The 22,756-nt window shown below is 39.4% G+C and overlaps 1 protein-coding gene across 10 annotated transcripts in view; it reads left to right on the top strand.

Moving 5' to 3' along the window:
* Positions 1-22,756, top strand: part of MSRB3 (methionine sulfoxide reductase B3) — a 161,874-nt gene that overhangs the window by 56,178 nt on the left and 82,940 nt on the right. For all 10 annotated transcript variants that reach the window (XM_043493854.1, XM_038387553.2, XM_038387555.2 and 7 more), the window contains 2 exons: positions 9,483-9,591; positions 11,308-11,385. In XM_043493854.1, the coding sequence (XP_043349789.1) occupies positions 9,483-9,591; positions 11,308-11,385 (187 nt within the window). The remainder of the gene's footprint in view (positions 1-9,482; positions 9,592-11,307; positions 11,386-22,756) is intronic.

The following is a 22,756-nucleotide window of genomic DNA, read 5'->3' as shown; positions in this document are numbered from 1 at the left end:
TGTGGAGAAGCAGGAACGGGTAGCAATCCAAGGACATGATGAGTCTCGGCAGTCTCTCTGTCACATCATGAATCCTAGCTCCTGGCAAGCAGCAGACTTCTTGGTTTTCCCGGTCAGGGCAGCAGATAGATGACTCAGTCCCCCTGAGGAGGGAGTCCCCGACCACCACCATCTGCCTCCTCCTCTTGGGAGCAGTGGTCATGGAACCCCCATCCCTAGGACAGTGCCTCTCATGCCTTCCAATCGGTGGAGTCTCCTTCTGCTCCCTTCCCTCAGATGTATCATCTAGTCAACTCTCTGCATTAGTACCTGTGGAGAGAACATGAAAATGGTTGCTCACCTGTATCTGCGTTGCTAATACATGGACGCTCCCCTTTCTTCTTCTGTAGGTCACATGCTGCCAAATTTCTTCACTGTCCCTCTGTCCCCGCTGCGCAGCCTGCTCTGATTCTTCAGAACATTGTGCCTGTAGATGCATATCCTGATGTCTGTCCAGGAAATCTTCAGTTTCTCTTATGCAACGCAGGGTCGATACTTGTTTCTCCAGACCTTGAACCTTCTCTTCCAATATGGAGACCAGCTTGCACTTTATACAGACAAAGTTGCTTCTGTCCTCTGAAAGAAAGACAAACATGGCACATTCCTGTGCAGGTAACAACAACTGAACGCTCACCGTCCATATTACCTTCCTTCTACGAGCTTCCTCAGCTGTTGCAGTAACTACTCAGTGAAGCCTGCAAGATGAAAGCCTCAGTGGGCTCTCCCCAGGCAAACTCCTTCTATTAGCCACTCTGCTGATCGCCGCTCAGCCAGGGCCGCTGCAAGGATGTTTTGCGCCCTAGGCGAAACTTCCAACTTGCGCCCACCCCCTCCCCCCTGGGAGCCCTGCGGCAGCTCCCCACTTCGCCCTTTCTCCCCCTTTCCCCTTGGCCTGGGGAGCCATGCGGCAGCTCCCCGCCACCCCCTCCCCTCCTCAGCCCGGTGAGCTATGCGGCAGCTCCCCGCCTCCCCCACCCCTCCTCAGCCCGGGGAGCCGTGCAGCAACTCCCCGCTGCTGCCCCCGGGAGCCATGCGGCAGCTCCCCGCCCCAGCTCACCTCTGCTCCGCCTCCTCCCTGAGCATGCCACCACTTCTCCCACCTCCCAGGCTTGTGGCACCAATCAGCTGTTTGGCGCGCAAGCCTGGGAGGGAGAGAAGCAGAGCGGGGCGGCGTGCTCAGGGGAGGAGGCGGAGCAGAGATGAGCTGGAGCAGGAAGCGGTTCCCCTGTGTGCCTTCCACCCCCCATTACTTGCTGCAGGCGGCCCCCCTGGCCCAGCTCACCTCTGCTCCACCGCCTCCCCAGAGAGCGCTTTTGGCCACCCCCAACCACTTGGCACCCTAGGTGACTGCCTTGTTCGCCTAGTGGTTGCACCGGCCCTGCGCTCAGCTGGTTCGCAGCTGACTGGCTTTTTATGAGTCAGGCCCACTCAACACCCACCTGGAACAAAGCACTCCCAATTCACGCTTTTCAAACAATCAAGCCCACCGTCAAACTGACCCTGCAACAGACTCAGATACTCGCCAACACAGCGCCCCACTGCAGCACTTAGCGTACCTCCTCTCGGACAGATCCCAGACAAACTCCCTCTGTTAGCTGCTCCACTCTTCTGAACAACACTTTAAATAAATAACTCAAAGACGGTCTATGATTGAATTCAGCTATGAGGAAACTTAGAACAGAAACAAAGAACCAAAAGATGGAGTTAGACGAAAGTTGTGGAGTAAAGGGGGAAAATCTAGAAAGTTAAATTCTAATTTAACATAAGACTTCTAATATGTAATTTTAGTAGGGCTGTCGAGATTTTTTTTTAATCACACAATTAATCATGCTGTTAATAATGGAATACCTTTATTTAAATATTTTTGGCTGTTTTCTACATTTTCAAATATATTGATTTCAGTTACAACACAGAATACAAAGTGTACAGTGCACACTTTATATTTATTTTTGTTACAAATATTTGCACTGTAAAAACAAAAGAAATAGTATTTTTCAATTCACCTCATACATATACTGTAGTGCAATCTCTTTATCATGAAAGTTGAACTTACAAATGTAGAATTATGTGCAGAACAAATTGTGTCTTCAAAAATAAAACAATGTAAAACTTTAGCGCCTACAAGTCCACTCAGTCCTACTTCTTGTTCAGCCAATCATTCAGACAAACAAGTTTATTTACATTTGCAGGAGAGAACGTTGCCCACTTCTTGTTTACAATATCACCGGAAAGCGAGAACAGGCACTGTTGTAGCTGGTGTCGCAGGATATTTACATGCCAGATGTGTTAAAGATTCATATGGCCCTTCATGCTTCATCCACCATTCCAGAGGACATGCGTCCATGCTGATAATGATCCAAAGAAGTGCGGACCGAAGCACGTTCACTTTCATCATCTGAGTCAGATGCCACTAACAGAAGGTTGATTTTCTTTTTTGGTGGTTCAGGTTCTGCATTGGTGTGTTGCTCTTTTCAGATTTCTGAACACATGCCCACATCTCGTCCCTGTCAGATTTTGGAAGGCACTTCAGATTCTTAAACCTTGGTTTGAGTGCTATAGCTATCTTTAGAAATCTCACATTGGTACCTTCTTTGAGTTTTGCCAGATCTGCAGTGAAAGTGTTCTTAAAACAAACAACATGTGCTGGGTCATCATCTGAGACTGCTATAACATGAAATATATGGCAAAATGTGGGTAAAACAGAGCAGGAGACACACAATTCTCCCCCAATGAGTTCAATCACAAATCTATTTAACACACTATTTTTTTAATGAGTGCAATCAGCATGGAAGCATGGCCGAAGCATGAACGGGCATATGAATGTTTACCATATCTGGCACATAAATACCTTGCAATACTAGCCAGAAAAGTTCCTGTTCTCACTTTCAGGTGACATTGTAAATAAGAAGCTGGCTCTTGTAAATATAAACAAACTTGTTTGTCTTAGCTGAACAAGAAGTAGGACTGAATGGACTTGTAGGCTATAAAGTTTTACATTGTTTTGTTTTTGAGTGCAGTTATGTAACAAAAAATTCTACATTTGTAAATTGCACTTTCACAATAAGGAGATTGCACTACAGCACTTATATGAGGTGAATTGAAAAATACTATTTCTTTATCATTTTTACAGTACAAATATTTGTAATAAAAATAATATAAAGTGAGCACTGTACACTTTGTATTCTGTGTTTGTAACTGAAATCAATATATTTTAAAATGTAGAAAAGCATTGAAAAATGTAATAAATTTCAGTTGATATTCTATTGCTTAGCAGTGTGATTAAAACAGCGATTAATTATGATTAATTTTTTAATCATGATTGATTTTTTGAGTTAATCGCGTTAGTTAACTGCGATTAATCAACTGTCCAAAATTTTAGTGATGGTTTGCATGGAAAACGGGAGAGCAGGTTGACTGATAAATTGGTTTACATTGAGAGAGAATCTGATTTCATTTGTTTCCCATTGTTACTGTTCCTGACAGTGCATGTTTTGTTATCATCTTAAGGAAATGCTGGCAGGTCAAAATACAATACCTAAAGCTTTGAGTTCTAAATGTTTTCAAACTCAATCAACATAAATGTTTCCATCAATTGTTTTGTAATTCCAATGAAAAGTTTCTTCTATAGTGTTCTTTTAAAAACAAAAACAAACCAACATTCTCCTATGTTGGGGCATTCTGCTAAGGCTAAATAAGCATAAAGAGAAACAGACTAAACAAAAATGAAACTGACCTGCCTATTTTCATTCTTTCAAGATGAGGGAATTGCAAAGTGTCAACTAATAGCATAAATGGTGGAAACTAAATTAGATATTTCAATTTTTAATGAAATGGAAAGTTTGGTAGTATGGGTAAGGATATTTGATCTAAAAAGAAATATAACTCTGAGTCTGGCAACATTCCTTTCACATCAGTACTAGGTAACTCGCCTTTAAGGAGGAAGGTATACCCCACAGATGGGGGCACGTGATTTGGAGAAGCAAGGAGATGTATACTTAGACATAGATCTTGCAGTCTGATCCGCGTGAGTAGACCCTTCTGTCCACACAGAATCCCTTTGAAATCAGTGGGGCTCTGCATAGTCTCAGGGGGCTCTATACCAGTCAAATGGCAGAATTGGGACCTATGGTGCTGAATAAAAAACATAGGATTAAACCTCACTGATGCATGCTTGAAAAATTTAATAATAATATTGAAAACTGGAAGCCTGATTTATTATACAGTGATGCTGTGCTGGAACATTTGTGTTGCTGTATTTAATTCAGGAAGTCTTAATAGTATGTACTCATTGCATGCCTATCGTTGCCGTTAGTGCGAATGGGACTTATGCACATGTACAAAGAGGAGAATATACACAGTGCTTTACATGAAATTTGAAATGTGAGTTATTTTCAATGCAGTAAGAGAAAGGAAGCAAAAAAAAAAGGATAAAATTTTAACAGTTCAAAAGAGTATTAAAGAAGGAAAGCTATCAGTAGGCAATGTGCCTACATATTACAGTATGTGTATGTCATACACTAATCTGGTCCCTCAGGCACAGAGGAGCAGATTAAGGACAATGGCCAGGAGTAATGACCTGACAGTTTTTGTCACTCTATCTGAAGAAACCTTTCTGCTCTTTTTTATTTTATTTTATTTTATTAATTACATCAAAGGAAATTGTGTATATGTTGGTGTTTTTGTCTTCATTATGAACCCCATATTTGGAAAGCTTCACAAAAATAGGAATTTAGAAACGAGGTGAGGTGCTAAGGTCAACACCAGAAAATGTTTACAGCTCACTTCTGTTTTATAGTGCTGGGCTCCAAGTTGAGGGAACAAACTGTAAAACTAGGGGAAGTGACGGTGAGGATGGTAATTATTTCCAATGTGCTTTGCATTTTTGAGATGCAGAAATCAATAAAACATCCAAAAATGATATTTTATGCATATTTATTAGCCTAAAAATAGACATTCCTGTTTTATTATTAGTTTAATCTGAAAAAGCCTCTACCTTGTTTTGAAGCCTTGAAAGCCAGATTTCACTTTGGTTAGCACTGCTGCTGTTTTTGGCAGCAAAAAGGATCTAACTAAAACTTAAGTCTAAAATGGAAATGTTGACATCTCCTTGAAGTACAGCTGTCTGCAAAATGCCTTTATAATGAACAGTAATGAGAATGCAGAGGGAAGGATAAACAACAGATATTCAATTGGGGCCCAGATCTCTCTGCGCTCCATGCAGGTAGCCCCTGCTACACACTTCAGTGGAGCTCCATGCAAGGAGCTCACTGCAGAAGCAGGGGCAGGTGTAACAAACCAAAACAGGATTTTCAGTTGCACGCTTACTCTCTTGAGGATCTGTTTAAAATGTCTCTTGCTTTTTACTTCAAGGAGACAAAAACTGGAGTGAAAATTTAAGATTTCCGCCCTCCTCATGGTCCCATGAAATGACTGGTCCAAAGTGGATGCCATGCTAATTTTAAACCTGCAGATTATTTGTCTCTTTCACATTGGCCTGCAGAGTTTGTGGATAAGCAGCACACAAATTCCTGATTTGCCAGGAAATTAAGAAGCCTTCTAAAGTGTTAGAGACTTTCATGGAAATCCTGTTTCAACTCCATTATTGATCCCTTGTTGAGAGAACTAACACAAGGAAGACAGGCATGGGCTGATGAACAGGTTCATTCTGTGTTCTTTATGAACAGTAGAGTGATTTGATTGGGCTCTTGTTCTGTACTGTTGCTATTTTTTCATAATTGGTATGAATACCATATTGGTTGCATTATTAGTTGCTATTTATTACATAATCACCATAGAAGAAATGATCCATCTATAATTGTTTCCCTGTACTCCCTATATTTCATCTTGCATTTCCCACTGATTCCCCTCCCCCTGCAAAAAAAGATAATTTTTTTAAAGTGCACACAAACAACTGTCTTTAGAAACTATCATATAAGGTTTTCAGTGTGAAGTGTGGAATACAGGCATTATTTTAGTGCAAAGTGAGCGTTTTCACTCATCTAGTTTGCTGCCTCTTCCTCGTTCTATTTAAACCAATGGTGGTGATAGCATTGCTATAAACCACAAAGTAAAGATGTTGCATCTGTGCATGTTTTGCATGGGATGGCTAATCTGGCATGACATAGTATTGTAAAATAAGGCTCCAATTCAGGAAAACACTTAAGCCCATGCTTAAAGTTATGCATATGTTTTAAGTGCTCCCTTGTAAAGGGATGCTATTCTGAACTAGGGCCTAAATAAAGAACTTGAAACACTAGAACCGCACTAAGGCCTGGTCTACACTTTAGGGGGGTGGGGCGGGAGGGAAGAGAGAGGGTGAGCTAAGTCAGTCTAAGTTACACAACTTCAGCTACGAAAATAGCGTAGCTGAAGACGATGTACTTAGAGCTACTTACCATGGAGTCTTCAGTGCGGTAGGTCAACTGCTGGTGCTCCCCTGTCAACTCCGCCTACACTTCTCGCTCCGGTGGAGTACCAGAGTCGACGGGAGAGCGCTCGGCGGTCAGTTTATCGTGTTTTCACTAGACACAATAAATCAACCCCCACTGGATCAATCGCTCCGGAGGTAGGTGTAGACATGCCCTAATTCGCCCTAACAGGGGAGACCCATTCCAGATTAGCAAGTGGAGGGGTAGCCAAGGGCTATACACCATATTACCCCTTGTCTCTGGCATTCAAGAGCAACATGAAACAGGCTTAGTTAATTTACTGGTCTATTGGTTTGCCTTGAACATTTAAACCATAAGTGTCAAAGCTCTGCTTAAGAATGTTCCTGAAATCTGAGGGTTGGGCCATGCAATGACACGTGGTTCCTCCGACTGGGCTGTAGTACAGCATTAGAATTTTGCTGGCCAGTGCTCTGCAAACCTTGAAAATCCCTCTCCAGTGTAGGTTTGCAGTTTACACCAGGGCAGAGTAGCAAGATTTCACTGTACACATAAATACTTGTCTGTCTTGTAAAATATACAGGTAAGTATAAAAACACGAGGGAAAAATCTCTTAAAACATGCTTCCTACTTCTGATTGCAAGGTCATGGATTAAATGATATTCGGTGAAATGGAAATTTCCTTCTGTATAGTAGTGACTATACCCAGTAAAGAATGCTGATTCTAAAATGATAGAATCAGGGTACCCACTTAAGGAGTCATTGCAAGAGTTTAAAATGAGATTTTCTTTTCAAACACTCAACTTTTCCATGATTTTTCAAAGTTGAGACATAACTTTTTTTTTTTTTTAAATATTAAGGAATGAGATGAAGTTTTGGAAGCCAAAATAATTTTGAGCAAGTTTTTAAAAAAATAAAGGGGTGGTTGTCTATAAAACTCATTGTACCAATTTGGGCTGCTTTTTAATATTAAAATATAAGATTGAGGATTCATAATGCTCAGACAATTTCTTACTGAGCTGCATAATGCAACATTGAGTTATTTATGTAATGCATGTACTTCTTTTTGCTGTTAGTTATACTTTGAAAGACTTATTAGAGCAAGAAGACAGCACAGCCTAAGAATAAAAATCTCCAAAGTTTGACATCTTTAAATAAGCAACCAAATGTTATAAAGAACAAACCTCACTTACAGTTAGGAAACAATATTTACATTTAAGGTTGAAAAGCCAGGATGTAGGAAAATTTTGCTAATTTGGAAGGTGACCTTTAAGTGCACCAAAACCAAATAATTTGTAAGCCATGGCACAGGGCACATTCCTGCAAAAGTTGTCTGAATACTTCTTTAGTGGTTCTTGAAAGACAAACAAAGAAACCTGGAATGAAATCTTTATCCCCCTCCCAAATAAGATTGAAACTAACAAAGGAGTATAGCAGCGCTCTTTCAAAGCTTGCCATTAAAATGCGGGCTCTGCAGCACAGTTAATGAGATGTTTCAGAAAACAATCTGGTTTTAAGAATGTTTGGATCAAAAGCAATTTCTAATCTATGAAATGAAGTTGCTTTTCAATACTTTTCATTCAGTAGCCAAGCTTTTTATGGTTGCGTTATTTATTTCAATCAGCTGTTCTCAATTTTACTTTTTCTCCTTGGACCTACTTGACAAAGTTAGTCAGTGACCAACAGTTTTATTCTTCCAAAGCAAAACACGGGAGAGGGAGAAAGAAGGGGTGGGGGTGGGGGAGAAACATCTTTGCCGACAAGATTTGAAAGCATCTGTGTTTAAGCTACTTTTTATGAACACTCTTAGTAATGACTCTAGGTAAAAAAGCAGAAAAGCATCCAATGTTAGGAAATTGCAATCCAATACCAAGTAATTTAAACCTGCTATTGCTTCTCTTGTACTAAATGACATACAGATGGGTAGCTCTGTTCCCTCTACTTTGGGAACACAATTGGACTTTTTATGAGTGTATATATTACTGACAAATATTTTTGTCAGGACTGTTTATTTCTAATTGTGCATATTATAATTACTTGAATAATTAGAGTTATTTTATGTGAAGTATTACATATGGTTAGTAAAGCTATTTCCACATTCAGCACACTTACACTAGTGTAACTTTTTTGGTTTTCATTCACCTGAGCAACCAGTATAGGGTCCTGAAAAGTATAAATCTCAGATCCCCTTCCTCAAAAAAATTTTTTTGAATTCTTTTCTAGAGTAATTACAGATTTTGCATTATAACAATGATGTTTTTATAATAATGCCTTCAGACCATTTAGATTTTCTTTTTCTGTGTAGAACTAGGCATAGCCTAAATTGGGATTTTCAAGGGAGTATGAGCCAGCTCTAATTTTAATTGATTAACAAATTAATTAATAAATCCCAGCTCTAATTTTTAAGACAACTTTATTTTTAAGGACTCCACAATTTTTAGAATAGTGAAATGACTTTTCTCTTAGGGCTAATATTTTGATCTGCATTATAAGACATAGTCCCTAAGAATAATTCAATTGTGACAAAAATACACCTTTTGAAACAAAGTTAAAATAAATGTAAGGATTGTGGAGAAATCAACCATATTAGAAGTATAACAATTTATAATATTTAAAACGTCTTTAAAAGGTTGTGAAATCCTTGGATGCTGAATTGTGGCTAAACATCATATGCCCATTACCTTATGTCTACAATATAGATGTCTTGCAAAGAACATTGAGTTTGAATTATTTTCTGCAGACTTTTTTTAAGTAGTAGGAAAATGTTACCTTCTCATGAATGACTGTGTAAAGATTTAGGATGGCGCACAGAAGGCTTTGGCTGTAGCACATTGTCACTGCTCCAGTGGAATCACCTGGCTTTTGAGCAACATTCTTTTAAAACTTGGATTTGAAGAAATAATCAGCTGCAGTTCAGCTGAGCCATTCTATTGCATTAGGGACTGGTCTGGTCATTGACAAGTGAATGCAGAAGCTATGCTGTGGCCGTCAGCCAAAACAATTATTCAAGATTTAAGCTAAAAAGACTCCTTCTCTCATATCCTCTCCCTTTTACAGGGTCATGTAGGGATAAAAAGAACTGCAAGGTGGTCTTTTCCCAGCTGGACCTGAGGAAGCGGCTGACGCCTTTACAGTACCATGTCACTCAGGAGAAAGGGACTGAAAGGTAAGGCAGGCTGAAGGAAGCACATTCATGAAGAAATAGGCATCTTTCCTTCTCTCCTCCCCTTTGCTGCTATTTCCCCACCAACTGCTTTGAAGAATTCTCCACTTGTTTACTAACCCCTACAAATTAACACCACTGAAAAGACAGGCATCTGCAGTGTGGTGGTCAAGACGTGTGTGTGTGTGTGTGTGTGTGTGTGTGTGTGTGTGTGTGTGTGTGTGTGTGTGTGTTAAATGAACACTAAGTGTCTTATAAAGTCACCGAGCTTATGTTTAGGGTCTGTTTTTAGTTTACTACAAAATGTGTGGAAGTAATAGCGGTTTAGGTACATTTTTTGGAAGACATCACAGTGAGCAGAACCACGAGGAAAATGGCTCTTTGCCCAGAGGCTGAAATTTTGAAGGTGACCATTGTAAGTATAGACATTTTGGCTGCAAAAAGAAGGTAGCATTATTTAGTTCCTTTCCACCCCACTCCAATTTCTTTTTGAAGCACATGTGGAGAAGGTATTTATTGGCTCATTTGTGGTAGGAATGTCAAAAATTTTCAATAACTGCCCTCACATGGCTTTAGTCCCTGGAAGCTAGCCCTAAATCCTGGATGGAAAAAAAAGTGCTCACTTCCAAACTGTTCGTAGTGAATAGTCTCTCTCAGCTGATTCCAGCATGAAGGCAACTTGCCAAGGTCTAACCATTTTGTTGTCTAATTTATACCATGGAGCTTGGCACAAGGCCCTAGCTTACCTCTGATCCAAATGTATTAATGATGTAACTGCTTGTTTTCATTCATGACCTGAAAGGGCTCTTTACCACACATGGGGTCCATAGTTAATAGGCAACACTCTTCCTATCAGAGTATACTGTTCGCTGAATGTAATGAATGGGAATCACTGGCACAAACCCCCACCCCCACCCCCTAAATGAGCTGCCAGTGGGACCTGAGCCTCCACTCGTGAGACCTTCTTCCACCTCAATCACATACTGTTGTATACATGATGAGCAAAATGATTTAATGCACACAAACAATTGGAGAGTAGGTCACTCTTAAAAATCCTGTTTATAAAAAAAAAAAATTGGATCTCATAAAAGGTGAAAGGATAATAAAAACAAGCTGCTGAGCACACAGGCTTTTTGTAGGGCTAGCACAGCTGATTTGTATTAGATGAATGACTTGCCTAGCCCTTAAGTTTAACTTAGAAAAATATTCCCTTAAAACTGTAATATTCCTTTTTGACTAAAAATATAAGGCTCACGCAGCTTGAAATGATGGACCAGTTGTTTCATTTTCTGCGACTCTAACACAAGGGCAGCCCATCCTGTGCTAACAAACCAAGTGTCATTTACCCACTACACGAGTGCTTTATTTGTTGAGCATTTGAAATCATTGTTAAAAGATTGTTTGAAAACTAAAGCTGAAGAAATGCTCAAGATTAATTGAATTTTAAACCATCTTTGTTTAAAAATTACTAATTGTAGGATGTTGCCAAACAGTTTTAAACAGCAATTGGTTTTTGTGTTCTTATCTTTGATGTGTGTGACATTTTGCTTCCTCCTGAATGGTATGGAACTGTTAAGGCAAATTTATGAAGATATTCAGTTTTTCATTTGATAAAGAATAACGGCTATCTCTTGAGTTCAGCTTTTTACACTCTAATATAGTATTTAAAAAACACTATTCCCTTACTGATTTTTAAAATAGCATTGTTGTTTTTCCCAGTGCCTTTGAGGGAGAATACACACATCATAAAGCTCATGGGATATACAGATGTGTTGTCTGTGGAACTCCTTTATTCAAGTGAGTACATTAAATATAATTTCAAGACTTCTTTCTGTATTAGTTTATGTTATGATCCACTGTAATCTCTCGTGTTCGAGACTTTACAGTAGCTTTGTAATAAAATTTAAGAATGATCTGTCATTCAAACCAAAAGATAGTATAAAAAAATTTAAATAGCATAATACAGTAAATTGGAGTCTGGTAGTATAAGTAACTTGACTGGGAAATGAGTTTTATAATACAGTGCCATGGACTTAGCTGGTGAGGTGACTTTAGAGTTATTTGAGTTCATTATTTCAGCAGTGGAGATTCAGATGTGGGTGTAAACCAGTGATCCCCATTCTACAGGCTCATGTAGGCCCTATGGAGATAGTCTATCCATACTCCAGTCGGGTGGTTAGACCATTAAGAACATCCATGCTGGGCAAGAACAATGGTCCATCTTTCGATAGTGGCCAGTGCCAGAAGCTTCAGAGAGAGTGAACAGAACAGGGCAATTATTGAGTGGTCCAGTCCCAGCTTCTAGCAGTTTAGGGGCACCCAGATTGTGGAGTTGCATTCCTGACCATTTTGGCTAATAGCAATTGATGGACCTATCCTCCATGAACTTATCTAATTCCTTTTTTAACCCAGTTCTACTTTTGGCTTTCACAACATCCCCTGGCAATGAGTTCCACAGGTTGACTGTGTTGTGTGAAGAAGTATTTTCTTATGTTGTTTTAAATCTGCTGCCTATGAATTTCATTGGGTGATCGCTGGTTCTTGTGTTATGTGACGAGATAAATAACAGTTCCTTATTCACTTTCTCCATACCATTCATGATTTTATAGACCTCTGTCATATCTCCCTTAGTTGTTTCTTTTCTAAATTGAACAGTCCCAATCTTTTTAATCTCTCCTCATATGGAAGCTGTTCCATATCCTCTAATCATTTTTGTTGCCTTTCTCTGTACATTTTTCAATTCCAATATATCTTTTTTGAGATTGGGTGACCAGAATTGTATGTAGTATTCAACATGCCCCCATTATATTTTCTGTCTTCTTATCAATTTCTTTCATAATGTTTCCTAACATTCCATTAGCTTTTTTGACAGCTGCTGCACATATGAGCAGATGTTTTTAGAAAACTAACCACAATGACTCTAAGATCCCTTTCTTGAGTGGTAATAGCTAATTTACACCCCATATTTTTCTATGTATATCTGGGATTATGTTTTCCAATGTGCATTACTTTGCATTTATGAAAATTGAATTTCATCTGCTGTTTTGTTGCCTGGTTCCCCAGTTTGTGAGATCCCTTTGTAACTCTTTGCAATGTGCTTTGGACTTAACTATCGTGAGTAATTTTCTATCTATCTTCTGCAAAGATGCTACCTCACTGTTTACTCCTTTTTCCAGATCATTTATGAATATTTTGAACAGCACTGGTCCCAGTGCAGATCCTTGGGGGACCCTGATCTTTGTCTTTTCATTGTGAAAACTGACGATTTATTCCTGCCCTTTGTTTCCGGTCTTTTAACTGGTTACTGATCATAAGAGGACTTTCCTTCTGATCTCCTGACTACCTATTTTGCTTAAGAATGTTTAGTGAAGGACCTTGTCAAAGTACACCCTATACACTGCATCACCCTTGTCCATATGCTTGTTGACCCCCTTCAAAAAATTCTAATAGATTGGTGAGGCATGATTTCCCTTTACAAAAGCAATGTGGTCTCTTCCCCCAACATATTGTGTTCTTCTATGTGTTTGATAATTCTGTTCTTTGCTATAGTTTCAACCAGTTTGCCTGGCACTGAAGTTAGGCTTACAAGTGTGTAATTGCCAGTGTTTAGAGCCTTTTTTAAAAATTGGCATTATATTGGCTACGTTCCAGTCATCTGGTGCAGAGATTGATTTAAGTGATTGATTATATACTGCAGTTAATAGTTCCGTAATTTCATATTTGAGTTCCTTCATGACTCTTAGGTGAATACCACCTGTTCCTTGTGACTTATTACTATTTAATTTGTCAATTTGTTCCAAAACCACATCTACTGACGCCTCAATCTGGGACAGTTCCTCAGATTTGCCATCTAAAAAGAATGGCTCAGGTGTGGGAATCTCCCTCACATCCTCTGGAGTGAAGACCGATGAAAAGAATCCAGTTAGCTTCTCTGCAATGGCTTTATGTCTTCATTGAGTGCTCCTTTAGTACCCTAATCATCCAGTGGCCCCACTGGTTGTTTGTTAGGCTTCCGGCTTCTGATGTACTTACAAAAAAATTTTGCCATTAGTTTTTGTGTCTGTTGCTAGTTTCTCTTCAGATGCTTTTTTGGCATGTCTAATTACAGTTTTCACTTGACTTGCCAGAGTTTGTGCTTCTTTCTGTTTTCCTCAATAGATATGACTTCAACATTTTAAAAGATGTCTTTTTGTTTCTAACAGCCTCTTTTTTTTACTGTGTTGTTTAGCCATCATGGCATTTTTTTGGTCCTCTTACTTTTTTAGAATTGGAGGTATATGCTTAGTTTGAGCCTCTATTGTGTTTTTTTTAAATTTTCATGCTGTTTGCAGGCATTTCACTCTTGTGACTGGTCATTTTAATTTTCATTTAACTAGCTTCTTCATTTTTTGTGTGGTTCCCCTTTTTGAAGGTAAATGCTACTGTGGAGGGATTTTTTGGTATTTCCTTCCCTACGAGGAGGTTAAATTTAATTACATTATGGTCACTTTTACCAAGCGATTCAGCTATATTCACCTCTTGGACCAGATCCTGTACACCACTTAGCACTAAATCAAGAATTGCCGCCCCCCTGGTGAGTTCTAGGACTAGCTGCTCCAAGAATCAGTCATTAATGGTGTCTAAAATGTTGTCTCTCCCATTATTGTTGGGCTTTCTGTTTTTGTAGCCTCTCTAATCTCCCTGAATATTTCAGATTCCCTATCAGCATCCTGGTCAGGTGATTGGAAGTACATTCTTATTTCTATATTCTTATTATTCAAGCATGGAATTTCTATCCATAGAGATTCTTTGGTACATTTTGTTTTTAATTCAACATTTTTACTATATTTAATTCTCTGCTTTCTTTCACGTATAGTGCCACTCCCTCACCCTCATGACCTACTCTGTCATTCCTGTATATTTTGTACCCTGATATTACTGTGTCTCATTGATTATCATTGTTCCACCTAGTTTTTGCAATGGATATTATATTAACATCCTCATTTAATACCAGACACTCAAATTCATCCATCCTAGTACTTGGACTTCTAGCATTTATATACCCGCACTAATAATATTTAGTTGTCTGCCTTCATGTGATGTAATTGAATGGGACTCTTTTTTTTCATTTGATTGTTTCTCTTCAGTTACTACCTGTACTTTATCAATTTCTATCCTCTCCTCTTTACTAGGATATAGAGTGTCCCCTTCAATAAATCTTCCCCAGAGGGCTTTCTCTGTCCAAATCGTGTGCTCCTCTGCACTTGTTGGCTTAAAAACTCCTCTGACCTTTTTAATTTCACATGCCAACAGTCTGGTTCTGTTTTAATTTAGGTAGAGTCCATCCTTCCTGTATAGGCTCCTCCTTTCCCAAAAGGTTACCCAAGTAGTTCACAGAGAGACAAAATAGTTGGTTTTCTTATTCAAGGGAAATTATGTGTGCTCACTGAATTTTCATGTCTATTATTCCATATTAAGAGTTGGATTAGACATTTAGGCCAAGATTTTTCAAAAGCAGACTGCTAACTTAAAATGAAGCCCCTTTTAAATGTACTAGGGGGAAATATCCTACAAAATGGGTCACTATAAGCATAACTGATTGATTAAATAGTGTTAATTACTCTTTTTTTAAAATATTTTTCACTTTTGTTTTGGCACTTTCCTTTTTGACTATAATTTCTTCACTCTGACTTCTTCTCCTGCCCTGTTTTGTCTCAAGTCTAACCTGATCTTTCCCTTAAACAGCAACATCTGCTTTTACATTCTCACTCTGTAGAGCATATGGAAGACAGCAGGTCAGGACAGTGCTCTTATCTCTGAATAGGTTGGGGAAAGGAGATCAGTAGAATGATATATGCATGAGACATCCCTAAAACCTGTTTAAAAGTGTTGGGTGGGGGGTAGGAGGCTGTGTCAAGAAGGAAGCAAGAGCAGAAAATAGGAAGAATGGCAAATGAAAGTGTCCTAAGATCAGTAATAAGCAAAATTGTTTGGAAGTGTATGTGCACTCTTTCAAACCCCATGTTCAGACTGCCACTTTGGGGGGAAGTTTTCAGGATCCAGGATAGAACAAATTCCACTTTAAGACTTACTTGTGACTTTCTCAGGTGAGAAGTGTTGACTAAGTCTGCTCTTATGGCACTGCCTTGGTATTTTTAGTTGAAGTAAAGATAATAAATTGAATTCGGTTTCTGTAGCCATGTGTGAATTTGGCTATACTTTGTACCATTGTACAAGCCCTGGCTTCTCTCTTTTCCACATATACTAATACACAGTATTTCTGCAAATTAGGTCATTGTGTCCACTGTATGTTTACATGCTGTATTGCCAGGGGCAGTGTTGAAGATATTCATGCAATCCATGTCCTGCTTCACTATTTTGCATTTCATGGTTAAGGCAACCATGTATCCCTGAAAATGGGAAATTCGCGGTTTTCAAAGCCTCATCCAGCATCTCTGGCCAAGGATGGGGAGAAGAAGGAGTGGGCACCCCCTGCCTGCAGCTGCAAAAACCCTGGTGTGCCTATCTCTTTGAGTGCCACCAAAACTATCTTTGGTGTGCCTGCCATGATTAGTATTCAAGCTTTTCAGGCCAGATCCTCAGCTAGTGCAAATCACTGTAATGCCATTGACTTCAATGGAGCTATGCTCATTTATACCAGCTGGGTATCTGGATGTCTGGCATACCATACAGTGATTGGGCAGGGTATATTTTAAAATATTTATTTATCACATTTGAAGTGATGTTAAAAGTAAACACACAAAAATGGGATTATTCTTGCCAATCATCAATATCAATTTGCACTTGAAAGGTGCTCAGATAAGTGATAGGTATAAAAACCTATGTAGACATCAATGTTGTCATGCTGAGGAATACAAAAGCAAATATTTTACAGTGTAACTCAGTAGTTTGTCTGTTGTAATCATCCGTTTCAGAGGCAAAATAGCAAGGAATAGTGAGTTCATCGACTAGAAGATATACTATATGTTGAATGAATTAAAATTGATGACTAGGAAAAGATACTGAGAGATTGTTAAAGCCCAAAAAAGTTGAAAATTGCTACCAATGGTAGCAAAAGTATATAACCAGGAGAGTACAAAATCGATGCTATTCAATAAATGTCCCCATACAAAGGCTAAATCACCAATATAGTCTCTTAGGAGAGACTATCTAGTGAAAGAAGAAACTCCATAATGCTGAAAACTGAAAATTTAGGCAAATAGGAATGTTTTTCCTCCAGATCTTCATTTGAAACCCACATTTGGCTCCTGCTGGGTGCCCATTAATTTTTTCTTTGCATCAGTGTAGCCTGTAAATATATAGATGTTTTGAACTATGGACCCATTAGTTTAGCCAGGAAGGAGACTGAAGCTTCAGTAATAATATTAACAAACTTCAACTTTTAACAGGTCTGATTTACGCTGTTTCATTACCATGTGACACGCAAGGTCAGGGAACACATGAATTTTGTGCCCAGATGAAAGACCTATTTTTCTGCTACATGCTTAAGATAGAATTTTATCTTTATCAGTAGAAGAGATCAAAAGAAACAATTAAAACTCAACATCTCTCTTCATTTAAACTGCTGATACCACCACGGGTTTATGGAGAATGTGCTTTCACTTTTTCCACAGTCAGAAGGTGTCTCAAACTTAAAAAACAATATCATTCCTTTAATTCCAATTGTTCCATCACTGAACTTCACTGTAGCTTTACTCCAGACAGTCTCCCATATTGGAATATAGCTAAGGAAAGGGATGTGTGAGATACACAATGAGCAAGTCTCAGGAGCTCACTTTTGTAGACTTCTGCCTCTAATATCTTCTGCGCCACACTTGAAAAATCTTTTGCTGTGCCATCTCTATTTAGTTTGCAGGATCTTTGGGATCTGTCACTTCATGGCAGTTCACAGAAAACTAGAACACCAGTACAATTAAATGACTCTATAAATGATGAACGACAAATCCAATTTGCTGTTTGTTTTCTAAAGACCAAGAATGTTAAGTGTTTTACTCTTAGCTTGATTTTTAAAGGAATTTCCCTTTTACCATGCAAAAATAGCTTTTTCTCAGCAACCGTGGCAGAAGGATTTTAGAATGGTCGGTGTCTTTCCTCAGAGACACGCAACTGTAATTTGCACTCTGAAGTCACTTCCACAGAAGAAAATCTATAGTGAATTATTTATTAAACATCAGCATTGTGCTTGATACAAGAAGTAAAAGAACAGATAGCCTATACAAGAGAGACATAGTGCAGACAAGATGCACTGGGAGGCCCCAGGAATTGACTAGTTTTTCCCCCTTAATATTATTGTTGTCTAAACTTCCAGTTCTGAGGTGCAAGAAAAGTCACCAAGTCTTAATAAATTAGCCAGTCCTTCACTGCTACCTTTGCTGGCTTCTGAAAGGAATTCTCTTTGGCAAGGGTGTTAGGTAATCCCCTCCCATGTGGTGAAAGAAATAGTAATGTATTTATTTATTCATTTTATATATTTATTTGACTTGTGTGGCACTTCTGGCACCTCTCAACATTTTCAAAGCAAACCATTAGAAAAGTTAAATGCATTAATGCAGTATTTCAAGTCATTTAGTGGAGTCTTTCACAAAAATCCCATTGAACTCCACCCAGCCATATCCATAGCACAAGACCCATCTAAATCAGCTCTTAATCACCAAATTTCCATCATGACATCTATAAGTGCCTAATCTCCTTAATTGCTTAAAAAGAAAGGTATGCTCTGCAATGCATCCAGAATGTTAACATATCCAGACTTGGAAGCACAACCCTTCTGCTTACTTCCTCCAATGCACTAACTTTATAATGGTCTTACCTAGATTAACCCTCACTCAGCTCACTCCTAGTGCTTTTGGAAAGGTACTAAATTATTTGTTCCACTTTCCAATCAGATCTGATGTGATGGAAATAGAGCTATCATTAGCAGCTAGTTCATATTTCCTCACCAAGTTTTGTAATGGTCTCATATTCTCTCTGAACAGGAGGGAGTGATAAAACCAACTCCAGTAGTAACACTACATGAGAGAGCTGTTGGAGTGGACAAGCGATTGCCCCAAAATGGATAGGAGTAAACCAGAACCACTTAGCAACTCCATCCATTCCCATGAGTGACAACAAGCGTCCCAACAAATCTTCATAGTCAACTGTATCAAAGATAGCTGCCAGATCTAATAAAATCAGCTCACATAAATTAGCCTTCTCCATTGCTAGAAGAAAATCAGCAGCCACTGTTACCAATGTGGTTTCCATTCCAAACCCAGCTCTACGACCTGAGTGGTGAGAGTCCAGGGAATCTGAGGATACCAGAAATTGCCAGAATTGATCTGCCCCAATCTGATCAGTGACCTTTCTCAAAAAAGGAAGATCAGGTTGATAGTTTGAAAGATTGTTGTGGTGTATTGAGAACTGTGTTGGAATTGCAAGCTATCGCATTACGGGTGGGGAGTATGGGCGGTTCTTTATGCTTCTTGTAGGTTAGGGGACTTTGTAGTAAAGCATGCAATCAGAATCAGTCTGGAAAGAGCCAGCTCCAAACAAAGTAGGTAAGTTGTGCCTTGCTGTCTTAGGGAGCAGCCTGTGGTTTCTCTCTGGTTTTGGGTTCTTGTGCGCTATTGTTCTGAATTGTAAGATATAAAATAGTGTTATGTTGCAACTTTCCAGCAACTTATGTTTTTATCTAATTTATCAATTTATGTTATCATCTAATTTCTCTTTGTGTATGCTATGAACATAACTGTCAGCATCAGGCAATGATTGCCTCTTGTGTCATAAGTTGCAGGTCATCTTTAAACAATGGTGACCTGTGAAGGTGAAACCAGCCAAGAGTATATTTTGGGGCTGTTGTATCAATGGAGTTTCAATAAGTTCCTGAGGGTTGAAAACCACAACACAAGTCTTATGTCCCTGCAGGAAAGGAGCAATGCAACCATTGGTTGCCAGAGGTGGTGATCAGTCTATGGGAGTAATTTCTACTTTCTCCATCTCCAGTCCCATACTCAATACTAGATCCATAATGTGACCAGCTGTGTGTGTTAAACCAGAATCACCTCAGACAGTCCCAGGTTTGTCATGGCAGCCATGAAATCCTGTGCTGATCCAGAAGGGAGATAGAGCTGCTGCCAATGGAACAGCTCTCCATTGGAAGCCCCTCCGGTCACCCACTTCCCCCACAACCAAAGGCAAGTCAGAAGACATACATTGGTCTAGGAGCTTCCCTGGCTATTGTGCTTTCTTCAGCCTGTTTCTCATTCTGGTAGCATTGATACCCAGTGTAATAGAGCAACACAACAAAAAGGTACAGTGCAAGGAAATGTTCCCTATCAGCAAGATAAAAGAATCCTGAAGAGGCTGATACATGAAGGGACTGCTTGAGAAAAGAAAATGGTCTTAGTGAGTCATCAAAGACACTAGTCAGCATAGCCACTGTCTTGGTCTTCACAAACTAATGAGTTATTTACCCCACAATAAATTATAAAGATATCCTGATTTGATAGTGTAACCTTATTGGGAAAGGAAAGGGAAGAACTCTAAAACCATCATAAGATTTTAAAGGAGGTTTTCTAAATGCCAAGAAAGCTGGTTTGGAATTTTGAGCCATTTGTTGGAGTTCAGTTACAGAGAAGCCTGTGTGCTTTCATCAGCAGGAATTGTGCAGTCCCTGAATGGGCTTCCAGGTAAAAGTAATGGGAGCAAGGACAGTGTGGACCAGAAAAAAGAGAAGAAAAGACACTAAATTTGATTGATTTTTCCAACTTCAAAAACCTTTATTGCTAGATAGTGGATTTAGTGTGTATGGGGAATTAGTGTTAAGTCCATTTTCTGTGTGATTCTCAATGTGAATTCCATCAGTGACTGAGTTTAGTTCCGAAAGAGATGAGGAATGCCCTGAATTTTCTGGTAGCATAGAGTAGCATTGCACTGGAGGCTTCTAGGAAATGTACCAAATGGGAATATTTGTGCAAGAAAGGTACAGTTGAAATACAGTCGCACAGTTGGTGCTGTGACTCAGTTCACTAGCACTTGATACTAGCAAATGAACCCTTTGCCACAAGCAGGGGCGGCTCTACCTATTTTGCTGCCCCAAGCAGTCGCCGCCGAATTGCCGCCACCGCAACAGCAGCCGAGCTGTCGTCAAATTGCCGCCCCGACACATGGACTCCCGCCCCATTCTCATTGCCACCCCAAGCACCTGCTTGGAAAGCTGGTGCCTGGAGCCAGCCCTGGCCACAAGCCTGCGCTTTACCAAGTTTACAGGAGTCAGTGAACAGCTACACACCATGCCATTCCTGGAGTTTTCACATGCCATCTATGTCTTTTGTGGCAAGTTGGAAAAGCAGTTTATTCTACAAGTTCTCAATAGCGCCTTAATGAAAGAATTACACAACTCTACTGATTAGTGAACAGGCTGAGCAAATCTTATTGATGCCTGCAGCTGCTTCAGCCCCCCATTCCCAACCTTGATCTCTTGCATGTGAGTACTGTCTCCCTTGGATGTAGCTACAGAGCTAATGGGGAAAGACTTGATTCACTGTTTTTGTTTGACAAGCGTGGCTTATAGGAGCTGCAGTAATTAGAGAAAATACAAATATGTAGAATTTGTAATAATTACATGGGTAACTTTAAATTCTTGATTTGCCACCTCTTGGCAAACCTCATAAGTATTAGTTTAGATACCTTTAAAATGTGAGCAACAAGTATATGTATGTTTGCTAATAGACATGCAAACATCCAATTCCTGTAACATTTTCATATCGGTCTTAGGGATGGGCGAACCAGTTTAGAAAACTAACAGTAGATGTCCACTTTTCTCTGATTCCTGACAAGCCATATACATTTGTTAAAGTTGGTCTTGTTTTTTCTGTAACTCTGGCAAACTCTACCAGGCTGGCTGCTGCCTATAAATTTCATGGATGCTAAGACATCCTCGGCTAGTCCAGGAGCACATATAATTAAAATGTCAGCCACAATCTAGGAGAGCACTAAATCTGAGACTTCTCCCTTTATACATTCCCTTGATGGAACAACACCTATAGTAGAGTATTTTCTGGGGAGGATACAGGGAATTCGAGAATCGTATAGTCTGTTGGGTAGAGGAATTTGGAGACGGTAGGACTTCCAGAAGGGGAAGGATATGCCTGGAGTTGGAAGAGGGTGGTAGAAGAATGCGAAGCACCGTAAAGGACAAAGTAAAAGAAGAGAGAGACTCTTCCTCCTCCCTCACCCCCAATACAAGTTGATTAATATTTCAGAACTCATCCAATCAAACTTCTGATATTGTTTAGTTTCACCATTATCAGTCACTACTGAGGTGCAAGCCCCTATTTAAAATGTTTAAGGGTAAGGTGTAATAAATGCCAAGATTTCTATGGATACTAATGACCACATTCTGTCCTGAGTTACCCATGTGTAGTACCCATGGACTTCAGAGGGAGTTTGTGTCTGAGGGCAAAGTTTAGCTTTACATGTTTAGAAATGTCAAGTTTGTATCCCGTTTCCTGTGTTTTAAAATACATGCCATCTCAGATTAACTACACATCAGCCCTGACTGGAAGACCTAGACTCTTCAGTCAGTCCTGGTTACTCTGTTAGGTTTAGTCATATTTACTGTATCTAGCCTGACAGATAATTGGGCCCAGTGAATAGGTATTGAACTACATAACAAGCTGCAGAAAATTCACATATGTTGTCTCCAATAACATTAATATAAACATTGCGGGGAAATCATTCTGGAGTCACTTTGCTGACCACAGTTAGTTAAAACTGTTCTTTTCAGTTCAGCAGTTGAACACAAATACACACAATAACAACCTACAGTTAGTGAAGCTGTTTCTCTTACAGGCTGAGAAGGGAAGAGATTTTTTTTTTCTTTTTTAAATACTTGGAAGGTGCTCAGATACCACAATAATGGGGTCGTATAAATCCCTGGATGGATAATTACACCAGGTATTAGTTTTCAATCCATGATGTTTTTTTTCCTTCTTTCTTTTTGGAAACTTGTCTTGTTGGTTGGGGCTTGGTGCATAAATAGGGTTTGTGAGCATTTTTGGTTGAGGCACTGTCTATGCTTGGAAAGGGGATGAGGCTGCTGATAATACTTCTTATCTTAGTATTATCTGTATTTGGGAGAAAATGGAAGAATGATTAGAGATTTTATTTCATTCTGCCAGCAGTGATC

Source organism: Dermochelys coriacea, chromosome 1 (assembly GCF_009764565.3).
Source record: "Dermochelys coriacea isolate rDerCor1 chromosome 1, rDerCor1.pri.v4, whole genome shotgun sequence".
NCBI lineage: Eukaryota > Metazoa > Chordata > Testudines > Dermochelyidae > Dermochelys > Dermochelys coriacea.
Note: the sequence above shows the minus strand (reverse complement) of the source record. Positions and strands in the feature narration are given on the sequence as shown.